Here is a 13,196-nt window from a genome sequence, read left to right as displayed (position 1 = left end):
AAGGTGAAGGTCCAAAGGAAAGGTGCACTTCGATCTGAGAAGTACCAATGAATCAGGAAAGCATCTAGGTGAATTAAAAGGGGAACATTTTAAGTAATGGTGAAGGTCAAAGCGGAAAGAGGTGCATTAGGTAAAGAGGTCATTGAGCCGGTCAGGGAAAGTGGAGCAGTTGATTCATGAAAGTTTGAAGGAAGGATCAGTAATGGAGGTGCTGGATATCAGATGTGATGCCAGGAGTTTGAACCTTAGATCACAGTCTCAGGTTGTGCAGATGGGCAATAGATGGGATGAGAAGCCACCTGGAAGTTTGGAGTGTCCGGATAAGGAGACTTGGGGGTAAATTTACTAATGGTCGAGTTTGTGTGAGTTTGTAAAGAGTGTCAGCATTTTTTTCATCTTGCAAACTTACTAAAGACAAACTCAAGTGAGTTTGCAATGAGTTCTCTTTTTTCACTGTTAAAACTCATGTGAGATTGCAAACTCGAAAATACTCACCATCGGCCAAATTAGGAAGTACTTTAGATGAAAAAGATGCAACTCGCAAATTTACTAAGATTCGAATTTCCAATCTCATGAGAGATTGTAGCAAACCCACTGTGAAATAGAAGTTTTAAACACTCACCTCCTAAGCTGCGAGTTTGGCTAAAACATATACAAATCATTGTGATTTGTGTATGTTTTTTTTTAAATGATGTGAGGTCCCCCACCCTAAAAAAAGACTAACCAGCCCCGGACTTGCCAGCCAGTCCTGGTTCTTAAAATTACAGTTAAAAAAATGTGTAGGGTTCTATTGTAATTTAAGAACCAGCACCAGGCAGCAGGGACAGAGCTGGTTTTAAATATAGGGAGATAAAAAATGGCATGAGGTTCTCCCTATATTTAAAACCAACTCCAGACCCTTTCTAGCGGGAGACTGATGCCACAGCCAGGGGTGCCCTTTCACTGGGCCCCCCAGCCACAGCATCAGCCCTGACCACTAGTCAGCCCAGGCCAGTGATCCCTGGGGAGTTGGGGATCCCTCCAATGAAGGGGTCCCCCTCTCCAGGGCACCCCTGTCCTAGGATGATAGACCGGGGCTAACCCCGCCACCCCTGGGTGGTGTGTGGTGGGTTGATAGTGTAGATGTAGTGTTAAACATAGAATCAACAACATTGTCTTTACAATAGAACCGCAGGTCCCAGCAAGCCTCCCCCGCATGCTGGTACTTGGATAACCACAAGTACCAGCATGTGGGGCATTAAGGGGCCATTGATACCTGTAATTCACCTGTATAGAAATGTGTAAAAAAACACAAGACACACACACTGTGAAAATAAATTTTGAATACATCCATACATACACATACTCACCTTCTCCCAGATGTTCATGACCCCTTCTCAACGTAAAGTATCCAATGGAAGTACCTGTAAAAAAGGATCCAATACTCACCTTTTGTCCTACGATGTTCTCCGCAGTGATCCAAATAGGACCTCGGACACACTGTAAACAAGATGCTACAGCATATTGTTACAGTAATGTCAATGACAACTCTGGGCATGAGCTAACAATAGTGCCGGGCAGCCAGCAAATCAGCGGCAGCTTCCATTGGCACCCGATCAATAGCTGGGCTCTACAACGTGGTCCCAGCCAATGAGCGGATGCTAATGTTAAGCCACCGCTGATTGGATGGCCGCTAGGCACGAATGATAGCTCAAGCCCAGAGCTGTCATTATTGTTACTGTAACAATATGCTGTAGCATCTTGTTACAGTGTGTCCAAGGTCCTATTTGGATTACTGCGGAGAACATCATGGGACTAAAGGTGAGTATGGGATCTTTTTTTACAGGTACTTCCATTGGATACTTTACGTAGAGAAGAGGATGTGAACATCTGGGAGAAGGTGAGTATGTGTGTGTACGTATGGATGCAATAAAATTTTTATTTTCATGGTGTGTGTCTTGAGTTTTTTTAAACATTTCTATACAGGTAAACTACAGGTACCAATGGTCCCTTAATGCTCCGCATGCTGTTACTTGTGGTTCTCCAAGTACCACCATGCAGGGGAGGCTTGCTGGGACCTGCAGTGTACTGTAAAGACAATGTTGTTAATTCTATTTTTAACACTGCACCTACACTGTCAACCCGCCACCCAGGGGTGGCGGGGATAGCCCCGGGCTATCAGCCTAGGCCAGGGGTGCCCTGGAAAGGGTGACCCCTTTATTGGAGGGGTCCCCAACTCCCCATGGATCCTTGGCCTGGGCTGACTAGTGGTCAGGGCTGATGCTGTGGCTGGGGGCCCGGTGAATGGGCTCCCCTGGCTATGGCATCAGCCCCCTGCTAGAAAGGGTCCAGTGCTGGTTTTAATTATAGGGGTACCCCTACACAAATTTTTAACCCCAATAATTAATACCAAGACTGGCCCTGCAGCCTGGTGCTGGTACCTAATTTACAGTGGAACCCTACTTGTTTTGTTCCCCATAATTTTAGGTACCAGGACAGGCTGGCTAGTCTGGGGCTGGTTAAACTTTAGGGGGGGACCCTATGTCATTCTTTTTTAATTATTTAACCCGTTTTTTACAGGTCTTAACACACAAGCAGCTTACACATATCTCACTGATATGTGCAGGCTGCTTGCTAGGGTGAGTTTGGAAGAGAGAAAACACTGCAATCTCAGGTGAGTAATCTCACTTAAACTCTCCTTAAACTCTCCTCTAAACTCGCAATTTGGAGGAAAAGACTCGATCTGCTTCACCATCGAAAAACTCACTTTCAGCTAAACTCACTTCTTGGGTAAATTTGCAAGTTGTTAAAGGGAAAACTCACCCGAGTTTTGGTGAAACAAAGTCAGTTTAAATACAACAAAACTCGACCAAACTCGGTTCTTAGTAAATTTACCCCCTGGACTCAGATATCCATAACGGGGTGCAGCCAAGTTAATATTGAAAAAAAAATGCATATAAGGATTAGGATAATTAACATTATATTTTCCACCTCACTAAGATAAAGTCCTAGTCATTCATTGTAATGTTTCTCATTATCTGCAATATACATTTATGTAAATAAGTCTTTGTATCAAGTTAACTTTGAGACTGCATGTGACGCTGTCTGACTAGTTTTCTCAAAGCGTTCTTTACATCTCTATTCCGTAAAGTATAAATAAAGGGGTTCAACGCTGGTATAAGAACAGTATATGCAAGAGCCAGGTACTTATCATTGTTACTACCTTTAGGTCTGACATACACGGTGATAGCTGTGCCATAGAACAGAGAGGCTACAATGAGATGGGACGAGCAAGTGGAGAAAGCTTTCTTTTTACCATCGTTGCTTTTAATCTTTAACACAGTTCTTATGATATGATAGTAGAATCCTATTATCATAAAAAAAGGCAAAACAGTGGCAAAAACAGCCACCAAACTTGTGACCAAATTACTGACAAATGGGTCTGAACATGCCAAATTCTGCAGTGGTGCCAGGTCACAGAAGAAGTGATTGATCTCATTTGGGCCACAAAAATCTAAAAAGATTGTGAAAATTGTAGGGATGAAAGCCAAAATAAAACCAATCAACCATGGAAGTACTGCCAATTTGTAACAAAATGTATTGTTCATAATAAGAGAATAATGCAATGGGTTGTTTAAAGCTAAATAACGATCAAAGACCATTAATGTAAGAAGGTAGCATTCAGTTACTCCCAGTGCATTGAATGAGTACATCTGTGTAAAACATTCGAAAACTGATGTGGTCTTCTTGGTCTGAATGAGGATATCTAAGAGTTTCGGAACAGTTACCGAGACAAACATTATCTCCAAAACAGAAAATGACCCAATGAAAAAGTACATAGGGCTACGAAGACAAGGCTCAGTTATTATTAAAAAATTGATGGTAATGTTTCCAGTGATGCATACAACATATGCCAATAGAACGGCACAAGAAAGTACATTCTGTAAGTTGTGGATGTTGGGGAAACCCAGAAGAATAAATTCACTCACTGCAGATTTGTTCACAGCTTGCATTTTTGACTGAAATGATCCTACAACAAAAATGATTAAGTGCAATTATTTAATTACTAGCTTTTAAACCCGAAATTTCATAAACTTATTTCTATCATAATCAACTAAAAAAAATAAGCATAAAAATATCTCCAAGTGGGTCTATTTATGAAGCAGTGTCTGCCCAGTTTAACAAGCACTTCTAGGTAATGCCATCTTGAATTTGCAATATATGGATGCTTTGCTGGATCCCCTCCTGGTAAAAAGCCCATTGGCATGCAAGGGTGCTTTTCACATTACCTTTTTGCTGGTGAGGGTGAGAAAACCTCTCATTGGGGTTTGGTGGGTTTCCAGAAGGAGCCCAGTCATGATAAATTCTGCCATGACAATATTATACATCACTGAAATATGCAGTGATACATATTACACCTAATACATCACCATTGATACATAGAGCCCCTAATAACATAAAACATGCTACAGAACATGTGAGGTATATTCAACAAAGATCATAGTATTTAGAGATAATTTGCAAACTGGTAGGTACAGATAAGAAAGTGCTTTTCTTATTTTGTAATGTCCATGTCCTAATTTTACATAAATTCTCTTGTTTTCCTAGCTAAGAGATGTGAATGGACTCCTGTGCTTTTTTTGTTTAGTTTTGGCAAAAACTACCCTCAAATGTTATGGTTTTGGCAAAAACACCATCAAGTATTTTGATTCTTTTCTGTTTTGGTTTCCTTTTAAATTGATAAAATCAGCTAAAATCATGTAATTTGGACCTGTTTATATTTAATCCAAAACCCGAGATTTGGTTCTGAATTACAGGAATACCCAAGCTGGGACTTGGTTCTACTCGGAAACCCAAAGTGATCCAAGCTGGGACTCAGTTCTACTCGGAAACCCAAAAGTGATCCAAGCTGGGATGCGATTTGACTCTGAACTCCAAAATTCAAAGAGGAGCAAACCTTGCTGAGTACAAGCTGTCTGTAGATGCACCTATCAAATTGACCTCCCAAATCCAAATTTTAGAACCAATAGTAGACATACTTTTGGCATCCACAGAGATGGAAGTTGTTATTTTATTTGCTCAATACTTTCAACAGGAAGTCAATAAATCCTGGAAACCAATTTTTTATATGGGCAAAAACCGATTGAAAGACACAAGACCCATCCACAAAAATGACTTGCTTTCAATGCTATATTAACCTCATTCACTGTATTAGATGTAAACATTCAGCAAAAATAAATGCAGTCATATGGTACACAATGCGTTATAAGTATGTTTTAATAAACTACAGCTCATGTATAAATGTGTTACTTTATCTGTAGTGATCAGTCATATATGGGTGCAGAATTTGCACCTGTAATTCCCTGTGCTGCTTTTTTAATGGAACAGGTTTAAAGGAGAAATCCACACTTTGCCTATTTTATGTTTCACGATATTGTACAGGTAATATTGCAAGAGATGTTATGTAAAACTTTTCAGACAATAACCAACAATAAAATAAAGGGAAGTAATCCAATTTGCATAAAAAATAATTTTAGGTGATAAACAAAAAATGCACAGTACAGTACATAGAAATGGGTCATACTGTACCTTTAAACACAGGCCAGATGTTAAAACAATTTGTGCTGCAGCACAGTATATTTGTCTCATTCATCATTTGCCTAACTATCTATCGTATCTTTCACACTGTTCTCTGTCCTTTAAGTGATATGTATTCTTCTTTACGGGATGTGGTCAGGTTAATGGTGGCCAGAATCCCTACACTGAAAGCACGACATGGGACTAAGATAGGCAACAAAATCACTATGCCTATTATTAGCCCCATGCAAATACTGTACAGGTAATATTACAAGAGATTATGTTATGTCAAACTTGCCAGACAATAACCAACAATAAAATATTAATTAATTTTAGGTGATTAACAGAATTTTTTAAAAACAAAAAATGCACAGTACAGTACAAAGCAATGGGTCATACTGTACCTTTAAACACAGGCCAGATGTTAAAACAATTTGTGCTATAGTACAGTATATTTGTCTCATTCATCATTTGCATAATTATCGTACCTTTCACACTGTTCTCTGTCCTTTAACTGATATGTATTCTTCTTTTATCCCTACACTGAAAGCCCAACATGGGAATAAGATAGGTGGCAAAATCCCTATGCCTATTATTAGCCGAATGCCGAAATCCTGATGCCCAGCATACCAAACATAGGTAAACTGGGTGTTTTATGTTGTAGTCACAGGGGGGGGATTAGGCTTAGGATCCCCCAAGGGGACATAGGGCTAGGCAACCCCCCAGGACAGTTAGGGTTAGGCTAGGGAAAGGGGGTTTGGGTTAGGCACCACTATGGAGAGATTAGGGTTAGGCACCCCTCTAGGAGGGTAAGGTTTAGTGTGTGGGAAGGGGGGTTAGGCACCCATGGGGGAGGTTAGCGTTAGGCACAAGGGCGGAGGTTAGGGTAAGGCACCAAAAGGGGGAGGTTAGGGTAAGGCACCACTAAGGGAGGGTTAGGGTGCTTGCCATCCCCAGTCTGAATTTTGATCTGTTGGTCTTCCACTGTCTGTATTTGATCCTGGGTCTATTCAGCCACTGGGATTACATACCGATTCCCTTCTATACAGCTGTACTATATACATTGGGCCTGATTCCAAGTTGTGCGCTAATGCTACTGCGATTTTCGTAGCTGTAGATGTGCGAAAATATGATGATGCAACAGCAGCCAGGACTTGTTTCTGAAATGCTCACCTGAGCCATTACAGCTTTCTGCAACTTCGTACAGAGGCGCAACATCAAACACAGCTCAGGCAAACATCGACTTATTGAGTGAGTCTATGGTCACTCAGAATGGTCGCCATAATGAAGATGTTGGAACAATGTTAACTGCGTACGTGATTACAGGCGCAGGATGTGACACTCTCCCGAAACGGTTGAAACACGCCTGCATTTTTTGCCAATACTCTCCGTTGCCACCCCCAATGCTCCCTGCCTGCCAATCACACTCCCAAAGACTAGAAGCATGATAAAGCATGCGCAGTGCGACTCAAATGTATGCACAGTGGCAAAAAATTGTTCCATTTGCAATAACATCGACGTAGTGTACAACTCAGTCTAAATGAGGCCCATAATCAGGTCACAACAAATTCACATGTTGCTTGATTGGTGCCTGAAAATTTCTGTAATAAATACAACTTAAATATTTCACATTAACACTTTCCCAACCAGAGAATGCCTATCTACAGTCTGTTTAACAACTCTGTTTTCTTACAGTACTGTACAGTACACCCTCTACCAGGCAGCTGTTTTCTTACAGTACTGTACTATACCAGGCAGCGGTGTTCTGATGTGCTGCAGCTGCTGGAGCCAGGCTGACTACCTCCTCTGAGTTTTTTCTAGGGATGTGTGCCGACCCCCATGTTTTGGTTTTGGATCTGTATCTCCTACAAGGTTTTGGATCTGTATTTGGTTTTGCAAACACCCTCAAGTGTTTTGGTTTTGGATCTGGATTAAAAAAAAAAAAGATAAAAAGTTTTAAAAACAGCTAAAATCATGTAATTTATGCAATCCAAAACCCAAAATTTGGATTTGAATTCCGAACCGCAAAAAGATCAGAACCGTGACCCGGATTTACCCGGATTCACTAAATTCGGGAGTATTCAGATTTCTGGAAAACTGATCCGCACATCTCTAGTTTTTTCCAATAACTGGGTACCTATTGACTACTGTATATGTGCAAATAAGTAAATATTGATTTTATTTTTCCTTTCTAAAATGGATTTTAAGGAAAGTTAAAAGAAATATTTATCTATTTGCACATTTGTCTTTGAAGTTTTACTAATATATGCTTCATGTTATTATTAACCCTAGGGTATCAATACATTTTAATTATCTTGGTTGAAACCACTGTTATCACATGCTATTATATATAGACCTCTGTACTGATAAGAAACATTAATTCCATAATGCAACACATACTGTATATGTAATAATATAAACAGTACATTACATGAAACACATACACCTATATTGACTATCTAGACATACTATTTAATCTTTGGCATATAAAATCATAAATAATTCTTAATCACAAAACAAGTACTAATAACTGCGCTGAGTTGGTATCTTTGCATATATCTTATCTACAAGTGGTTGCAGGAACATGCACATACCCATTAGCGTCATTACCGCAAATTTATCATTCACTATACAGTATAGAGGCAGCACAGTCATTAGCAAGTCTAAAGCTTCTAAACCCAAAATGTAGACCATTGTCTCTGGGCCTCATAGCTGCATCAGACCTTGTACAAATGCACATACAGAAATTGGCATCTGTGTAATAGAGATAAACGTTAAAGTAGATTTCTGCAGTTGCAATGATTACAGAAAATCCCTTTTAGTAAGAAACATGGGAATTTTTTTTAATATTTTAGCCTATTTATATTTGATTCTATGCAATAAATTATACATATTTATGTTTATGTGCCACAAAAAGCAAGCCCTATAACGCTGAGAAAATTATATATATATATATATATATATATATATAAATAACATTTTTGTATAAAGTAAAAATGAAACTGTAATTCCCCTTGAACACTCCAATATTTAAAATTCTTTCTGGTAATGGAGAATTTTTAGCCCCCTCTATCCTCAGTCTTTAAGTGTTTATGAACAAATAAAAACTATATTTTACTGTACTTACTTGGTGTTTGTTTCAGTCTGAACTGCTTATACAATAACATATTTTAAGAATTCCATTGAAAGCATTGAAAGGTTTGTTGATGTATCATTTGATTGCTAAGAATTATTCAAGCAATATACAAATAAGAATGTAATACGTTTGAATGTCCCTTTTATAGCATATTCAGTTATGGATTTCTGGCAAGTGGGAATACAAGATCCTTTGCTAATTCAATATGACTTCACTATGTAATGAGATTTAGTCAAAACTAAGCATTAATAATTTAATAGGATCTCAATTATTCTTTTATTTTTACTTTTTAATTACAGTTACTTTCACACGGTCTTTGATATTAATCTTTGTGTGGTATCCACTTTCCCCAATTATATGGGACACCATTTTGAAATAAGGTTTGTCCTATCCACAATATATACTTTTTAATAGATACTTTTTAAATATCAAATACTGTAGAGACATCTTAAGAAAGGTTCTTTCAATAAACAATAGTTGTTTATATGTTACAACTAATGAGTTTTAATATGATAGATGGTCATTTTAAAATAACTTGTCATTTCTCAAATCTACAGTGGTGTGTAAATTAATTGTGGTTAATTGCTAACATTCTAACAATTACCAATGCCATTAAAATCGTTAGGTGCAAATTTTGAGAGTAACCTCTTGTGTCATCATCTTCCTCCACCACTTTTCTATCTCTGTGTCCTGGGTGATTTTGTCCAATAGCCCCCTTCTGAGTCATACAGCCTGAGGCACATGCTACCAAACTAACCAACTGGATCCTACCTTGGGTCTGGTGCATATGCATTTAGTAGTTCACAATTGTCAAGTAAACCCCCGAAGTCCCATAGGCAATGTTCAGATCTCAAATCCAGTTCAGGCTATTACACCACAAATGCCACTGGCATCCCCCCGCAGCTAAATTGTGGGTGGCCCGAAGTTTTAAGTCTGTTGTATAGAATTCCAGACTCACGGTGAGGAGAAAAAATGGTGTTTTAAACAGTAGGAGGCTTGTATAAAGCTTTCCATCCCTAGCAAGAGGTATATCTGCGTGCAAGATCTTAATTGCAATATTATGATTGACTCTATTACAGAAAGATCTGCCAAATTGTTGCATGTTGCCAGTGTTGGACTGTTCTGCTGGAGTGTTGGGGAATTCATTGGTGTGCCTCTTTATTTCAGTGCTCTACCCCCTACCATGAAGGGGCAAGGTTACAGGCAGACCACCAGTGACTGCTGGGTACTGTCTGCCACAACACTGTCAGTGCAGGCAAGAGGTGATGCACATGGGATTCCGGTGGTCAGAATGCCAGCACCGGAATCCCAACACCTGTCAGAATCACGGCACCTGCATCCCAACGGTAAGTAGTGGGATTATGGGGAGGGATAAGGTTAGAACTAAGGGTTAAGGTTAGGTTTATGGTGTGGGGAGAGGGAGAGTGAAAACAGATTTAGGGGTCTATTTACTAAGCAGTGTTAGGAGACAGAGTGAAAAGTGATAAGGTGCCAGCCAATCCGCTCCTAACTGCCATCTCACAGGCTGTGTTTGAAAAATGACAGTAAGGAGTTGATTGGCCGGCACCTTTATCACTTTTCACTCTGTCTCATAACACTGCTTAGTAAATAGACCCCTTAGGCACTAGGGGGGATGTTAAGTATAGGCATCAGGAAGGGAGGGTTAGGGTAAAGGGAGGTGGAGGGTTAGGATATCTACCAACAGGTGTTGGTATCCTAATCCTGTTGACATGCTGGCATCAGGATTCTGACCACCGAGATCCCGAGCTCTGGCATCCTGTATCCATCCCACACGTATGGTACAGCTTTATCAACTAGTGATATTCTTATCACTTGTTACTAATCTTAAATTGTTCTCCATCCAATCAGCTCCTACTTGTCATATTTCAAACACAGGACAGTTAGGAGTTGATTGGTCAGAGCACCATTTAAGATTAGTTACAAGTGATAACAAGAATACCACTGTTTGATAAATCTGAGCCATAATATACTTTCATGAACAGCATGTATCAATATACTTTCTTGAAAAGTTTGTGATAACAGCTGTATAATAATGGAAAACCAAGAACATACTATTAAATTAAAAGGAATAATACATATACTGTAAAGTTTTTTTCGGAAACAAATAGGAGTAAACTGACTTACAGTACTTGATGAATTCCTTACACCTTCACAGGAAATTAGTTTTCATTTCTTCCCTGAACTTAATTATGGAAAAAAGCATTACATTTAAAAAATCATAATAATTTTTCTAGTAGCTTTAGATGAAGATATAAGAAGTATTGATGCATAAGCTTGTTACACAGTAATTACCTTAGAACATCTTCCAGCTATATATGCCTGCCACACAGAGTACAGGAATACAATGATCATGGGAATTCTGGCACAAAGGACATGTGTGTCTGTTTTGTTTGCTGCAGTCCCACATGAATGTATGTAATTGTCTATTACTGTAGATATAATTTTAATAAAAATAAGTTATTAACATTATGGACAACCAAAATGTTGATATGGAACAAAATGTCGACAATCAATGTCAACAGGTACAAAATGTCGATGGATACAAAATGTTGGCATTCAAAATATTATGAATTAATAAAATACTCAAATGAAAGGTGCTACAAATTAATTTCATGTATTTTTTATTATTTTATATAAGTATTAATTTATATTTTTTCATAAAACTAGACACTGTCCCTGCCTTTCTGTTATGGAATGTGGTAGGACTGATACAGCGTGCAGCCCTAGGAGACGTCATATTCCAGCTGCGCATGAGCATTTGTTTTTTCTAAATTTCCCTCTAGTTCTTAACAGAGTACAGCTTCTGCGCTTGCGCATTACTAGAGATGCTGGAGTATGAGCCAACGCTGGCCTAAGCTACAGCACCCCAGACTGCTAAAGGTAGGAGCCTCCACCAGCGGCATCACAAGGGGGTGCGGGCCGTACCGGGTGTCACCCTCCAAGGGGGTGACACAGCAGCACACTCCCCCGCCATTACACACAGCTGCCCGCACACTTCCACTCCATCCCACAGCTGCCCACAGGGCCACCAAGAGGGGGGCAAAGTATGCCAGTAGCCACTGCAAAGTTCAGGGCAACGGATCTGCCTGCTGCCCTCCCACTCCCCCTCTCACTTCCGGGGCCGCCGTGAATAAAGTTTTTTTTTTTCTTTTATAAACGAAGCACGTGGCGCGTGATGTCATGGCATCACACTGCGCCGCCGCTGCTTAAAGTATTGAGAGGAGCCCGCTGCTTGCCCTCTACTCCACCCACCACTGCTGCTGAAAGAGCGGAGCCCTCCAGAAAAAGGTAAGTGAAGCGAGGACTGGCTGGAGTTAGAAGTTCGGGCTTGCTGGCTGGGGACTGAAGTGGGTGGCTGGGGGCTGAAGTGGGTGGGTGGCTGGGGACTGAAGTGGGTGGGTGGTTGGCTGGCTGGGGATGAAGTGGGTTGGTTGGTTGGCTGGCTGGGGACAGAAGTGGGGGGCCTGGCTGTCTGGGCACACAATGGATGGCTGGCTGGGGACAGAAGTGGGGGTGGCTGGTTAGCTGGGGTTACAGAAGTGGGGTCTGGCTGTCTGGGGACACAGAAGTGGGGGAGGTTGGCTGTCTGAGGACACAGAAGTGGGGGTAGATTGTCTGGGGACAGAAGTGGGGGCTGGCTGTCTGGGGTCAGAAGTGGGGGCGGCTGCAGTCTGGACACAGAAGTGGTGGGAGACACAGCAGGGTGGGCAGGCTGTCTGGGGACACAGCAGGGTGGGCAGGCTGTCTGGGGAAACATGCTATTGGCTGGGGATACAGCAATGTTTATCTCTGTGGGGAGCAGTGTTTTTTATCTCTGTGGGGGAGCAATGTTTTTTATCTCTGTGGGGGAGCAATGTTATTTTTTCTATTGGGGAGCATAGAAGTGGTGACAGGCTGCCTGGGGACACAAGGGGGGACTGGCTGGCTGGGGATAGAAGTGGGGATGGCTTGCAGTCTGGGGACACAAGAGGGGGTGGCTGGCAGTCTGGGGGCACAAGGGGGGGCTGGATGTCTGGGTACACAAGGGGGAGCTGGCTGTCTGGGGACACAGAAGGAGGGGCTGGCAGTGGACACATAAGGAGGGGCAAGCTGTCAGGGGACACAGAAGGGGGCCTGGCTGGCTGGGGATACAGGGGGAGCAGGCTGGCTGGGGACACAGAAAAAGGGACCTGATTGGCTGGCGATACATGCTATTTTCAGTGGGGAGCAGTGTTATTTATCTCTGTGGGGAGCAATGTTATTTATCTCTGTGGGGAGCAATGTTATTTATCTCTGTGGGGAGCAATGTTATTTATCTTTGTGCTGAATAATGTTTTTTTTCTGATAGGGAGCAATGTGCTTTTTTTCCCTGTTAGTATGTGTAAAAGGAAAGGAGCTTTGTTGCCAGCAGGAACAGATGCCAGTGAACAGTGGGATTCTTGCAACCTCTCTCTGCATTTCAGGGGCCATGTGTTTTGTTACTGGACCTTCTCTGTGGCCAGTT

At 41.1% G+C, this 13,196-nt stretch overlaps 1 protein-coding gene across 1 annotated transcript; it reads right to left on the bottom strand.

Annotated features, from left to right (window-relative positions):
- Positions 1–3,056: 3,056 nt before the first annotated feature.
- Positions 3,057–3,992, bottom strand: LOC148481280 (olfactory receptor 10AG1-like). The gene has a single exon (XM_088453735.1). The coding sequence runs from the start codon at positions 3,990–3,992 to the stop codon at positions 3,057–3,059; it is 936 nt and encodes a 311-aa protein (XP_088309861.1).
- Positions 3,993–13,196: the final 9,204 nt, after the last annotated feature.

The sequence above is a fragment of the Taudactylus pleione genome, unplaced genomic scaffold (genome assembly GCF_031769625.1).
Source record: "Taudactylus pleione unplaced genomic scaffold, aTauple2 ptg000587l, whole genome shotgun sequence".
In the NCBI taxonomy this organism is placed as follows: Eukaryota; Metazoa; Chordata; class Amphibia; order Anura; family Myobatrachidae; genus Taudactylus; species Taudactylus pleione.
Note: the sequence above shows the minus strand (reverse complement) of the source record. Positions and strands in the feature narration are given on the sequence as shown.

Excerpts from the sequence above, each read along its gene's own strand:
- LOC148481280 (XM_088453735.1), bottom strand. The coding sequence starts at position 3,992 with ATGCAAGCTGTGAACAAATCTGCAGTGAGTGAATTTATTCTTCTGGGT.